Source organism: Macrobrachium nipponense, chromosome 30, assembly GCF_015104395.2.
Source record: "Macrobrachium nipponense isolate FS-2020 chromosome 30, ASM1510439v2, whole genome shotgun sequence".
Taxonomy (NCBI): domain Eukaryota; kingdom Metazoa; phylum Arthropoda; class Malacostraca; order Decapoda; family Palaemonidae; genus Macrobrachium; species Macrobrachium nipponense.
This window is the reverse complement of record NC_087218.1, coordinates 15,100,868-15,113,367: the sequence shown is the minus strand read 5'-3', so window position 1 is coordinate 15,113,367 and position 12,500 is coordinate 15,100,868. Positions and strand designations below refer to the sequence as shown.

At 35.3% G+C, this 12,500-nt stretch overlaps 2 protein-coding genes across 6 annotated transcripts in view; one reads left to right on the top strand and one right to left on the bottom strand.

Annotated features, from left to right (window-relative positions):
- LOC135202303 (uncharacterized) overlaps positions 1-12,500 on the top strand; it is a 90,222-nt gene that overhangs the window by 18,783 nt on the left and 58,939 nt on the right. The window lies entirely within an intron of this gene.
- The window catches only part of LOC135201938 (uncharacterized), a 16,952-nt gene continuing 11,985 nt past the window's right edge, over positions 7,534-12,500 (bottom strand). Inside the window, exons 4-7 of the mRNA XM_064231221.1 lie at positions 10,443-10,642; positions 9,421-9,565; positions 8,705-8,856; positions 7,534-7,728 (exon numbers count right to left, since the gene is read on the bottom strand). Of these exons, the coding sequence (XP_064087291.1) occupies positions 7,534-7,728; positions 8,705-8,856; positions 9,421-9,565; positions 10,443-10,642 (692 nt within the window). The remainder of the gene's footprint in view (positions 7,729-8,704; positions 8,857-9,420; positions 9,566-10,442; positions 10,643-12,500) is intronic.

Sequence of the window (12,500 nt, the reverse complement as noted above, 5' to 3'; positions counted from 1 at the left end):
TAGTGCAGAAGATAAGAGGCAATTCGAAAAGCTATTAGATATGCTACTAGAATACAACATTCAACAAATAAATCACCTGCCAACAGAAAGGAAAATACTTTATAGACCTAGTATTTGTGAACGAGATGAATTATGTTAAAGAAATAATAGTTTATAATGCGAGTATTTCAGACCATAATGTCATAGAATTAACAGTCCATTCCAAAGCAAGTGAAAACAGAGATAAGCAAGTAAATGAAAAAAGTGGGAAGGACTATGGAAAAATACAACTTTCTACAGTAAAAATATAAAAAATGGTCAGAAATTAAATGAAGAAATAGAATTAAACAAAAGATTGGGGGAGTAACATTTTAGTAAGTTGATGACCATCGGGTAAATAACGGAGAATTATTATTAAAATAAACTATCAGAGAAAATAGTGGGATAAATATATACCGAAGAAAGAAAAGTAAAAACATTCAGTCATGCATAACCAAGAGGACAGAAGGATCCTTTTGTTCCAGAAAATCAGAAAGTGGTGAAAAAAGGTTTCTTGCCAAAATAGAAAAAAATGCATGGAAAGTTATAGAAACTTAAACCGTAAGATAGAAAAATGCCAGAACAAAAAGATTATACAAATCAAAAGGAAAATGAAAAAACGGGACTTGGAAGAAAAATAACCCTATTAAATACTCAAGCGCAAAACCCCAAACTATTATACTCATATTGCGAAGAAGAATAAGAATAAAATAAAGAAGAATAGAAATAGGACCCTCTAAAGAATTGAAAGGGAGATGGACCGAATGGAAAAAAAAGGAAAATTTGCAACATATTGGCAGGGGGGGAATACGATAAATAAGAGAGAAATTCACCCCTAGAATAGGAAAATGAATGAATAATAAGGTTATAGAAGTAAGGGATGAAAATAGGTGAATATTTAGCTGACATAGATACTTAATGAAGCTGATATTGTGCAGGCTATTTTTAATGCAAATTAAAAAAGGGAGCTGCTGCCAGGGGGCCTCTGATGGAGTTCCTGCTATTTTGTTCTAAAGTAAAGTAGTTCCATTCTATCGCCAAAGCCACTTTGCAATTATTATTAAGACAAAAGGTGTAGATACATGGCAAGAAAGATTTAATGATGATCACAAATTAGCCCTATAATTACCATACTTTCAAAAAGTGGATCAAGACTAAGGAGGCAAGTAATTACAGGACCTGTGAGTTCTAACTATCCAACATCTTATGAAAAGTTGTACGGTATGGAAAGGGTAATGAAGAAAAATATTATTGGAAACATTTGTAATAAAAAATAATTTGTTTAATAAAGGGACAAACATGGTTTCGTTACCCCCGGAAAAAAGTACGCAAACCCAAAACTGTTCGTCCACCGTGAGTAACATAGTTCAAAAGTATGGAAAAACAAAGCGGAAATGAAACAGGATGGGTTTTATCTAGACTTTGCAAAAAGCTTTTGACAAAAGTAGACCATAACTATATTAGCGAAGAAAAAATTAGAAAAACAACAATATCGTGGATAAAGTAGGAAGATGGTTAAAAGAATTTTTACACAACCAGAAAAACAGATAGTTATTGCAAAACGACCGAAGAAAATCGGATGAAGCCAAGGTAATATCCGGTGTGCCCACAAGGTTTACCGGTGTAGCTGCAATTAATGTTTGTTATTATGATTGAAGACAATAGGACAGTAATGTTAATGGATTCGGTAGTGGAGTAGTTTTCGCAGATCGAAACAACAAGGAATAAGTAGAGAAATTTTACTTGTGATGAAGATAGGAACGCTTCTAAAACAAAGAGACCATTAACAAAGTATCTGATTGGGCAGAGGTAAATAGGATGGTATTTAACTCTGATAAATTTGAATCAAAAATTAAAAAAAAAAATTTATGGAGAACAGAGAAAGAAAGCTATATGGCATTATAGGGGACCTAATAATGAGGACAATTCAACAAAAATAAGGAAGCAGTTAAAGACCTTGGGGTGTGATGATGAATAGGAACATGTTATGCAATGATCAAATCGCAATTGTGTTTGGCCAAAAAATGTAAAGCAAAAATGGGAATTTTGTTGGTACTGGCACTTCAAAACAAGGAAAAGCTGAACACATGGAGTTATGCTTTATAAAAACATATGTTCGTTACGGTCCCACTGTTGAAATATTGCAATATGATATGGTACCCACACTATCAAAAGGATATTGCACAAATTAGCGAGTGTACAAAGGTCCTTTACAGCTTAGAATAGGAAGAAGTTAAAGACCTGACTACTGGGAAAGACTACAATCCTTAAAAAAAATAAAATTATTAATCTAGTCTAGAAAAGGAGAAGAGAACGCTACATGATAATTCAGGCCATGGAAACAGATAGAAGGAATAGCAGGAAAAATATCCGTGGAACTAAAAAATATCAAGCAAAGAGGCAAACGCAGAGGTAGATTAATAGTGCCCAAAACTATACCAGGAAAAAAATAAGGAAAGAAAGCACACAGGGAAGATTAATCCACTACGCAACCAGCATCGATAATGCAGCGTCTATTCAATGGCGTTGCCAGCTCATTCTGAGGAAATATATCAGGAGTGAGCGTTAGATGGTTTTTAAGAATAAGCTCGACAAAAATATCTAAACGCATCCCAGGGACCATTCCAAAATTATTCCGGCAAGATGTAAACTAGCAACTCTCTGGTTTAGAACATTGTAGAGGTGCCCTCAAACACTGGACGGGACCTGGGGCAACCCGAACGAACTGTAAGGTCTGTAAGGTAAAGGTAAGGTCTCCCCTCCCACTACCCCCCGCCTCCGACTACTCAAATCCATTATCACTACATAAAAATTCTATCTGAAAATCATATATTTCAACGCGTTCGGTGGCCATAGGCGAACTAGAAAAAAGCTACAAATCCCTCAAAATATTATCTTTTTTTTTTTTTTTACCCAAAAAAACTCAATCCAGGGTACTCACAAAAAAATACAAAAATATAAAATATCGTTCTTAAAAAAACTACAAAAAATATATATTTTTTTTTCTACTAATAACCCCAACCCAAACCCACCCACACAACCCACCACTCGACAGGGTACTCGTGAAAAATGGAATGGAGAGTAAAAAGGAAATATTACAATGTGGAGACAGTGAATTACATTATTAACATTAGTCCACGTTTATTGACAAGTATTAATTAATTTATCTTTGTTTTTTTTTTTGTATTTTCAAAGAAAGTTCTGCAGCGTCTAGGTTTTGGTTGAGTGTTGCGTATAATTTTAGTTCTTAGATGAATGAGAAGCTTTGTCCAAAAGTATTTAATAAGTTTCTTATTTTTTTTCTCAACTTTTGTCTATGTTAAAACAGGCTTTTCTATTCTGTATACTTTTACTGTTCACAAAAATCTCAAAATGTTCCATAAGTTGTAGTTTATTGGTATCTATTCCATTTCAGGCGGTAGGTTTTGTATTTATTGTTTAGGTACTGGATATTTTGTTTGGTATTTACCTTTTTTTTTATTTTTTTATTTATTGCTGTTACTGACAAATCTCCACATTTCATTAAGGAAGACTATTCATGAAGGTTTGAAAGTCCTTTTCTTCACGTTCCGAATCATTCATTTTGCCATTTCTGTCTTTCGAATTCATCTCTATGTATCTTTCACCTGTTATCCAACAAAGGACATTCGTCCGCAAATCAAATTTCATTTTCTTTTTCTAATTAGTTTTCGTTCAATGGACATCATTAACATTATTCCGAAAAATTTTAATTTAGTCTCTCTCTCTTTCCTCCTCTCTCTCTCTCCTTCTCTCTCTCTCTCTCTCCTCTTGGTTTGGCCAGAGGTGACCAGAGGTGATATACGGAAAACGGTTTGTTTTTAAAAACCGTATGTCCTTGAGTTTTAAAAAAAGAAATGCCATAATTGCACAGCAATTATGGAAATTGGAAAACTTTTGTCTTTTAGAAAATGAAATAAAAGAATTTTATTTTGGCTTATTTCATCATTTTCGTTCTTTTTTTTTTTTTGTAAACAAGCCTACGAATCTTAATGGGACAACCTAATAGCCTTTATTTTTACTTTATTTTTCTGTACGCGAAAGGGTTCTCTCTCTCTCTCTCTCCCTCTCTCTCTCTTCTTTCTCTCTCTTCTCCTCTCTTCTCTCTCTCTTCTCTCCTCTCTCTCTCTATAATATATATATATATAATATTATATATAATATATATATCTATATAATAATTATATATATATGTGTGTGTGTGTGTGAGTTGGTGTGTGTGGTATGTATGTATGTATGATCTACTAGGCCCTTTACCTATAACAAAAAAAAAGAAGTAAAAATTATGGGAATTTGTGGATTATGTTATAATAAATATAAAACTGAAACAGTCTTTGTGTTTATATACAGTATATATATATTGTTGTAAAGGTGAATCCATGGCTCACGCCTTGCCAGGTCTGTGGATCGAACCCGGACAAACCCCACCACACCGTCGACCCAGATGGAATTGAAAACATGTGGAAAAGGTTCGTTCACCCTATGCTGGTGCTGCTAGGCATTTGTTGAAAGAATCGTTTACTCTGGCGATAAGAAGGCGTGATATAGGTAAGCTTGGTCTCCTTGTGGGCACCAGGAGGAGTTGAAAGGACACAGACCATACTTGCAAGAGAACTGCGGGAGGCAAGAGGTGAGTGAAGATTTGGTGGAAGAATTAAAAACACAGGAAAGGTCTAATTGGCCAGAATTTTGTTCTAGAGGCCATTTTGCATCACGTTGCGGTTCAGAAGTGTTTTATTTTATATATATCAATATAATATATATATATATAAATAATAATATATATATATATTATATATAATATACATTGTGTTTGTGTGATGTGGATCCTTCACCAAAAGCTTTAGGAAACTCACCTGCAGCCCCTTTACTTTGATAGAGCTCGTTTCGTCCATGGTCCACAATCTTGACATTCCTTCCCCCCTGCCTGTCGACCACCGCCACATCCCCCGCTTCTCAGGAAATCCTTCTGCGTCAATGGTCGGGGTAAGAAGTTCCCTCCTCTTCGTTTTGATGGTATCCTGTCATCATCTGGAAATGAAGGAAAAAGGAACTTCAGTTTTCCAAGTGTATCGAAGGGTTCCAGATTCTGATGAGCACGCCCCGGATGCCGTTCTTTAACGTTGGAAGGCGATTCTAGTTCAAAAGGAAAGTTCATCAAACTTCAGCAATGGATTAGGATTCATGGAAGGCTAAAAGGCCAAGTAGTACTGGTGGAGATCTTCAGCCATTCAGCGCTATAGAAAGTGGAGGGTGGATTAGGAAGTGGTTGGGACAGCAAAAATAGGAGAACCTAGGAAAATGAATGAGATTGAACGCACAAGGGTCTAAAGGTGCGATATTCGTAGATATTGGACAGCAGGACTCAAGAAAGGAAGCGTTATGGAAGTAAAGTTGGACAGCAAGACTGAAGAAAAAAAAAGTATTATCTTAGGTTTTTTAACCAGATCACTGCGTTGGAATTAACAGGTCTCCTAGGGGCTTGGTCTGAAGGATTAGACTTTTATTCAACGTGGCTAAGAAACCAATTGGTTGACGTTAGCAATGGGACCTATAGCTTACTGGGGTGGGATACGAACTACATTAAAGTCAAGAAATTTAATTTAATAATCACCAAGAAATCAGAAATAGATTCCTCCTGGTTCCCCACTCGGGCAGCCACAAGAAGCAAAACTTGTGGGCTGCCAGATTGATAGGTGCACTAACAACAACCAACTCGATCCAATTGAGGAAACTAAAAACTGAAGAAAACAAAGAGCACTAATTTGTGTGGAAGGAAAAACGTTTGAAAAGTAAGTGCCAGTCCAGGCTGACCCACGAAAACAGGAGTCAATCTACTTACGCCAAGAGGGTGAGGATGTGAGGCTGAAGTTGACAGTAGGATAAAAAGCTGCATGGGCGAGGGGAAGGGCGAGGTAAAGGTGCGGAGTAGTATTTGATAAGAAAATGCCAATCAAGCTTAAAAATGTCAAATCACTCCCCCATACCCACAGTGAATATGACCAGGTTGTTAATGAATGGATCAGAAACATGGGCTCTAAGAACAAAAGAGGAAGTAAAGCTTGTAGAGAACAGAGATGAGAATGTTGGGAGGTGAGTTGTTGGCAATTCGCTGACTTGGAGAGATTGGGAAAATGATGAAATAAGAAGAGCAGGACTTAGTTAAAAACTTTTCAGAGGTGATAATAATTTTTTTTGGAGCAGTCACGATTGAGATGGTATAGGCATGTGTTAAGGATGGATGACGAGGAGAGAGTGGAAGAGGGCATTGGGAAAAACTTGCTTAGATGAAACAAGAACGTGAAGGAGAAGAGAATCAGATGGAGAGATAAAATGAGGGAAAGATATGGGAGAGCAGAGGTTTTGGTTGGAGGATGATCCTTTGATAGAAGGCAAGTAGAAGGAAGGTGCATCTGGCAAACCGACCCATTAAGTCGGGACAACGGTAGGGAAAGGAAGGACCACACATAAACACATACAACACAAACACATACACACACAAAACACCACACACACCGATTATCATCTAATATATATGTATATATCATATTAATCTATCTATATATATATCTATACTATACTCTTTATATTTATGTATGGTGTGTATGTATAATACATATGTAATATTTATTTGTGCTATGTATTTGTATGTATATTTGCATACCGATGGCCGCTTGGATGCATAATTCTTCCCAATCTCATTGGGATCCCAGAACTCCTTGTGGTGGTTTGTGTCCAACGACTTTGGTCCGTCACGTTGGGAAGCAACTTCCCGCAAGGAGCCGTTGCGCTCTCCTCCGTTAGGGAATCGGCCGGATGACTAAAAGTACTTCCGTTCATCCCAAAACACTAAGTCAAGATAAACAGAACAAAAACTAATTAAACGTGGAGAGAGAGAGAGAAAGAGAGAGAGCAAGAGAATTTGTAGATTTACTAGAGGTGGCCAACCTTATGTATATATGACAAACACAGAAATTTTTGTTTATTCCACTGTATTTTAAATTCATGTATATATATTTCTTATATCTAATATATATATATCTATATATGATATAACATTATAGATATATATATATAATATATATATAATATAATTATAAATTATAATATTACTCGTACTCGATAATAATGTAACTAGCAATTTACCAATCTTTACTAAAAACATATTCATCTGCTGCTTCATATGCGACTCGCTAATGTTTTTTTTAACTATTATGTCATTGTTGTTTACCATATAGTATTCTTTTCCAGTTGATAAGTCATATGTATACAGAAATTGTATATGATAAATTCGTAAAGTAAATAAGTCCATGGGCACATAACCAACCCCGTTTTACAGGCAGAACCAGTTCCGTTTCAGGGGATACCTTCTCACCCCGACCCCCTTCGGAGAGGGGGGGGTGGGGGGTAGGACTTGTAACGCATGACGTGATAAGTTTGTGTGCTTATGATTTGTCCCTTCTATGACACAGGAAAAAAACGGAAAAAAAAAAACTGTCAAAGACAACTTCCACTTTCTACTGTAGAAAAACGTCGTCTTTGAATTTGCTCTTGCATGCTTGGGCAAGCGACAAGGAAAACGGAGTTGCACTGATTATAATCTTTCTGAGAAACGTCAGGAGACTCTGCCGTGATATCTGGTGACTGGATTAGGAAACTGACGAGTGGGGGTACCAGGTGTAGGGTTCTCACCTATAAAAAGAAAAATTGCTTTCAGTCATTTTAATATGACGTTGCTGATATGCACATGGCCATTGACCCGATGGGAAAGTAGTTATTCCCTATGTTTTGGGCCTCCTTACCTCTTGTCTGCGTCGAGTCTGGTGTACGTATCTGTTGGTACACCTGCTTAAGAAGAGTCCGTTGGGTTAAGTCATTGGTGAAATCCAATTTCCAACATCTTCCAGGTTGGATTGACTGATGGTGGCAGATTCCAGAATCTCCCCTTATGTACGGACAGGTACATTTGAAAACCAGGTCAACTTGAATTGTTGTTATGACCTCTATCCCTAATATGTTTGAAAATCCTCAAACTTTCTGAAGCATATCGTATTGATGTTTTGTTGTCTACTAACCTTTGTGAGATGGATCTACCTGTCTTCCCAACATAAATAAAAAAAAGAGGCAGATGCTGGTGTTTATAAGATGCCATGTAGTATCTGTAATGAAGTTTATATTGAGGAGATAGGTAGATCCATCTCACAAAGAATAATAGAACACAAAACATCAGTACGATGTGCCTCAGAGAATTTGTGGACTTTCGTACATATTAGGGATAAAGGCCATAACGAAAGTTCGAGAGGAGCCGAGTTGGTTTCAGTAGCAGCTGCCCATGCAAAAAGAAGATTCTGGAATCTGATGTCATCAGTAAAACCAACGTTATGAATATGTCAGGAGAGCATCGAAAGTCGTATTTCTCCAAGAAGTTAAACCTAGGCTTCTTCTCCTGCAGGTGTACCAGCGAATACGCCCACCAGACTCGACGCAGGCGGGAGGTAACTAGAACCAAAACACTAGAAATTAGTTCCATAATTTAGGGAAAATGGCGTAACACTTGCAGATTTTTACTCAAATAGTTGCATATTTTATGAGAAAGGGACAAAACAATGGTATATATCTTGAAAGAAAGGAGCCTGCTCAATACAAGAAAACTGGGAAGGAAACTCACTCTGTGCTTCCCCAGGGTGCTGACGAATTGCCCGGGTTGGAAGGACGGGAAGGTAACAAGTTTCACCCCATGCTGTATGCCGAACATCATGAGGAGCATTCCGAACATATGATAAAAGGGGAGGACACACATGTAGGGCTCTTGGAAGGGGTCTGTTGGAAGGAGAGAATGTCGAATTAACGCTACTAAAAGCATTTTGAGTCCTGAAAAGAAATGGAAAGGAGATTGTGGCTCATTAATTTACACGTAGATTATTAGGTTTTTTTTCGTCGACAGAATGACGAAGGGAATTAGAGATAATTGTAAATACCGGTGAATTAATATGATTTAGGTGTCAGTCATGAAAATCCCATAAAAGTCATGATGAAGGACATCTATTTCTAAATATAAACTGTTAAATACAGTGTCAGTATTACCTTCGTTACTAATGACTGATGATTTGCTGTACTGTAACGGTAAATTCAGGGATATGACTGCAACCTGTTCGTTCTCAAAAACGCGAGAGCTCACACCTGAGCTAACGAGTGTTCGTGTGCAGATTTTAGAGCCTTTTCTTACCCCTGCTAACAAAGGTTTTTCAGCACAGGTCCTGTAATTTCCTTCACGTTTTATTTACATTTCTTTTACTACTTCAGTAGCAAATGTTCAAGCACAGGTTTTATTTCTTGACTTAATTAGGCTGGAGAATTTTAGCACATTTCCCTGTCTTCACGTACCTGTTGCTAGTTTCGTAGCCGTTATTGACGGGTGCGAAATCATACGCAAATTGATGGCGATGGCTCCATGAGAAACTTGGACGCCTTTGGGTGGTCCTGTTGTACCGCTCGAAAAGGGCAGCAGAGAAATGGTACTTTCTGTCAACTAAAATGATGATTATTACATTTTATATGATTGTGATCACATTAGGTTGTCTGTGGTTTAGCATATTCATTATTAAATTTGATTAAATGAAATCTTGACTTTATGCTCAATAGTTAGTTCGATATGCCACCGATAGTAGTTCTTTTGTGTCACCTTTTTTAAAGGAAAATGACTCAATTCAATGATAAATAAATAAACTGTAAAATTTTCCTCTAAGTTTCTGATCACGCGGCATTGCTTCATTAATGTTTATTGGAATATTAGCGGTCTGCTACTGTGCCATAAGACATTGTAATTTCACATCAGTCTCCCCAGCAATTTCACGTGTAAGAAAACGTTAATAGCACTTTGTGATAGAAAACGTGTCAAGGATAACTCTTATAAAAGTAGTGTCATGATTTATCAGATTACTCTTCTTCTTTCCCACCGTTATTTCTACCAAGGTAAGAAGGGGTCGGTTGCCTGATGCGCCTTTCCTTACAACATCAGGCATGGATTATTATTTGGCAAAGGGGTTTTTACGACCGCATGCCCCCCTTGCTGTCATCAACCACAGTTATTGGCGGTGGGCCTCGCCTTTGACTAAAAAGTCCCCTTGCAAGGCAGCAGTTTCCACAGTTATTGGCGGTGGGCATAGCCTTTTAATAAAAGGTAAGACTGCAAGGTTGGAGCTGTCCTTTGAGTCACCTTTTACGGCACACCGGACTTATCAGATTACTACCAATATACAAATTTTTAGCATGTTGATTAACTTGCAAACTGGGATCTGCCATTAAAGTATTTTTTTTAATAAAAAGATAAAATCTAGCCTGAAATCAAATATTCCCCAACAACAACATCAAATATAATTATCACATATCCGGCATACGAAGGTTACCTCAATAGGATCAATACGAGTTCCTGAAGGATCAGCCAGGATATCCTGCAAGCTATATGTCCCTGGGATATTGCAAGGTCCATTGAAGACGAGTTGTACCGGAGGGTTAGATGAGAGTAGGTGTACAACCTCTTCCACGAGTGAAGGGGTCACCACCAGTAATTTAGCCCCGCTGACTTTCAGCTGGTTCGTTATCTCATCTGTAAAATTAATATAATAAAATATAATATAATATAATATAATATATAATATAATATAATATAATATAATATAATATAATATATATATATATAACTTTTACCAGTTACATATGTAATTGTAATAGCCACAGTGCCCTCTTAATCTCATCGTGATTATTGTTATGCGGGATAGTTTCGTTGTACCGAACGTCATTTCTTCATATTTCTCACACATGGATCTTAAGGCTTGGTAGTGAAAAGCATATAAAAAAACACGAAGAATTAGAGAAGTTAAGAGGGCATTGTGGCTATTACAAGTATATATATATATATATATATATATATATATATATATATATATATATATATATATAGATATATGTATATATATATATATATATATATAATTTATATATATATATATTTATATATATATATATATATATATATATTATATATATATATATATGTATATATATATATATATATATATATATATATATATATATATATATATATATAGTATATATATATATATATATAGTATATATGTATATAGACTACATATATATATATATATATATATATATATATATATATATATATATATATATATATATATGTGTGTGTGTGTATATATATATATATATATATATATAATATATATATTATATATATATAGATATATATATATATATATATATATATACTATATATATATATATATATAATACTATATATTTATATATATATACATATATATATATATATATATATATATATATATATGTATATATATATATATATATATATATATATATATATATATATATATATATATATATATGTATATATATACTATACACATATATATATATATATATATATATATGTGTGTGTATAATATATATATATATATATATATATATATATATATATATATATATATATATATATATATATATATATGACCGGTAAAAATGTTCTGTAACAACAGAATTCCATCTAATAAAAGGAGCCCATAAAAACACCAAAATGTAGAGAGAAAAGTACTATATTTCAGAGACTGCTGTCTCTCTCTTCAGGTATATGAATGAGAAAAGTTTACAGAAAAGGTGGTATTTATACCAAGAGATTCGTCCACAAGTAAGCCAATTTAGGTCACCCCGCTGATAATCTTCCTTTAATCTTCTTAAGCGTTGGTTGAATGAACACTGCGTCGACGATATCTGATATCCAATTCCCTTTGAGATGTTCATTACCTGCTTCTCTTTTATTAAGGCCGATTCCATCATTTGACTCTTGTACCGGTAAGTTGCTGCTATACAATACACATGACATATTCCAGTTTATTCTATGGTTATGTTCATTTATATGGTTGAAAATAGCCGAGTTCTGTTGTCCATACCTAACTGACCGTTTGTGTTGTATTAATCTCTGGGGAAGTGATTTACCTGTAAATCCGATGTAAGATTGGTCACAGTCCTGGCATGGGATCTCATATACACCAGAGTCTTTGGGAGATGTCTTTTGTTGGACGTTAATCAGGGATTTGGCTAAGGTATTTGGTAGGTAAATGCAAAAAGGGTTGGATTACCCAAGGGTGTGAGTTACTCTCTTAATCGTCTCCAGGTGGGGAATTTTTATTTTATTGTTGGGTGTGTCTCTGGTCTTGTCTTTAGGGGGTCGGTAGAAAATTACGTTTGCTTTTGGAATTGCTTTCTCAATTATATGGTCAGGATACTTTAAAGATGAAAGTTGCTTGCGAATTAGTTCAAATTCTTTTTCCAGGAAATCTGGGGAAACAAATTCGTAAGGCTCTTAAGAATAGGTTGCTAGCTACACCTATCTTGATAGTATTGTCATGATAGCTAAAGTA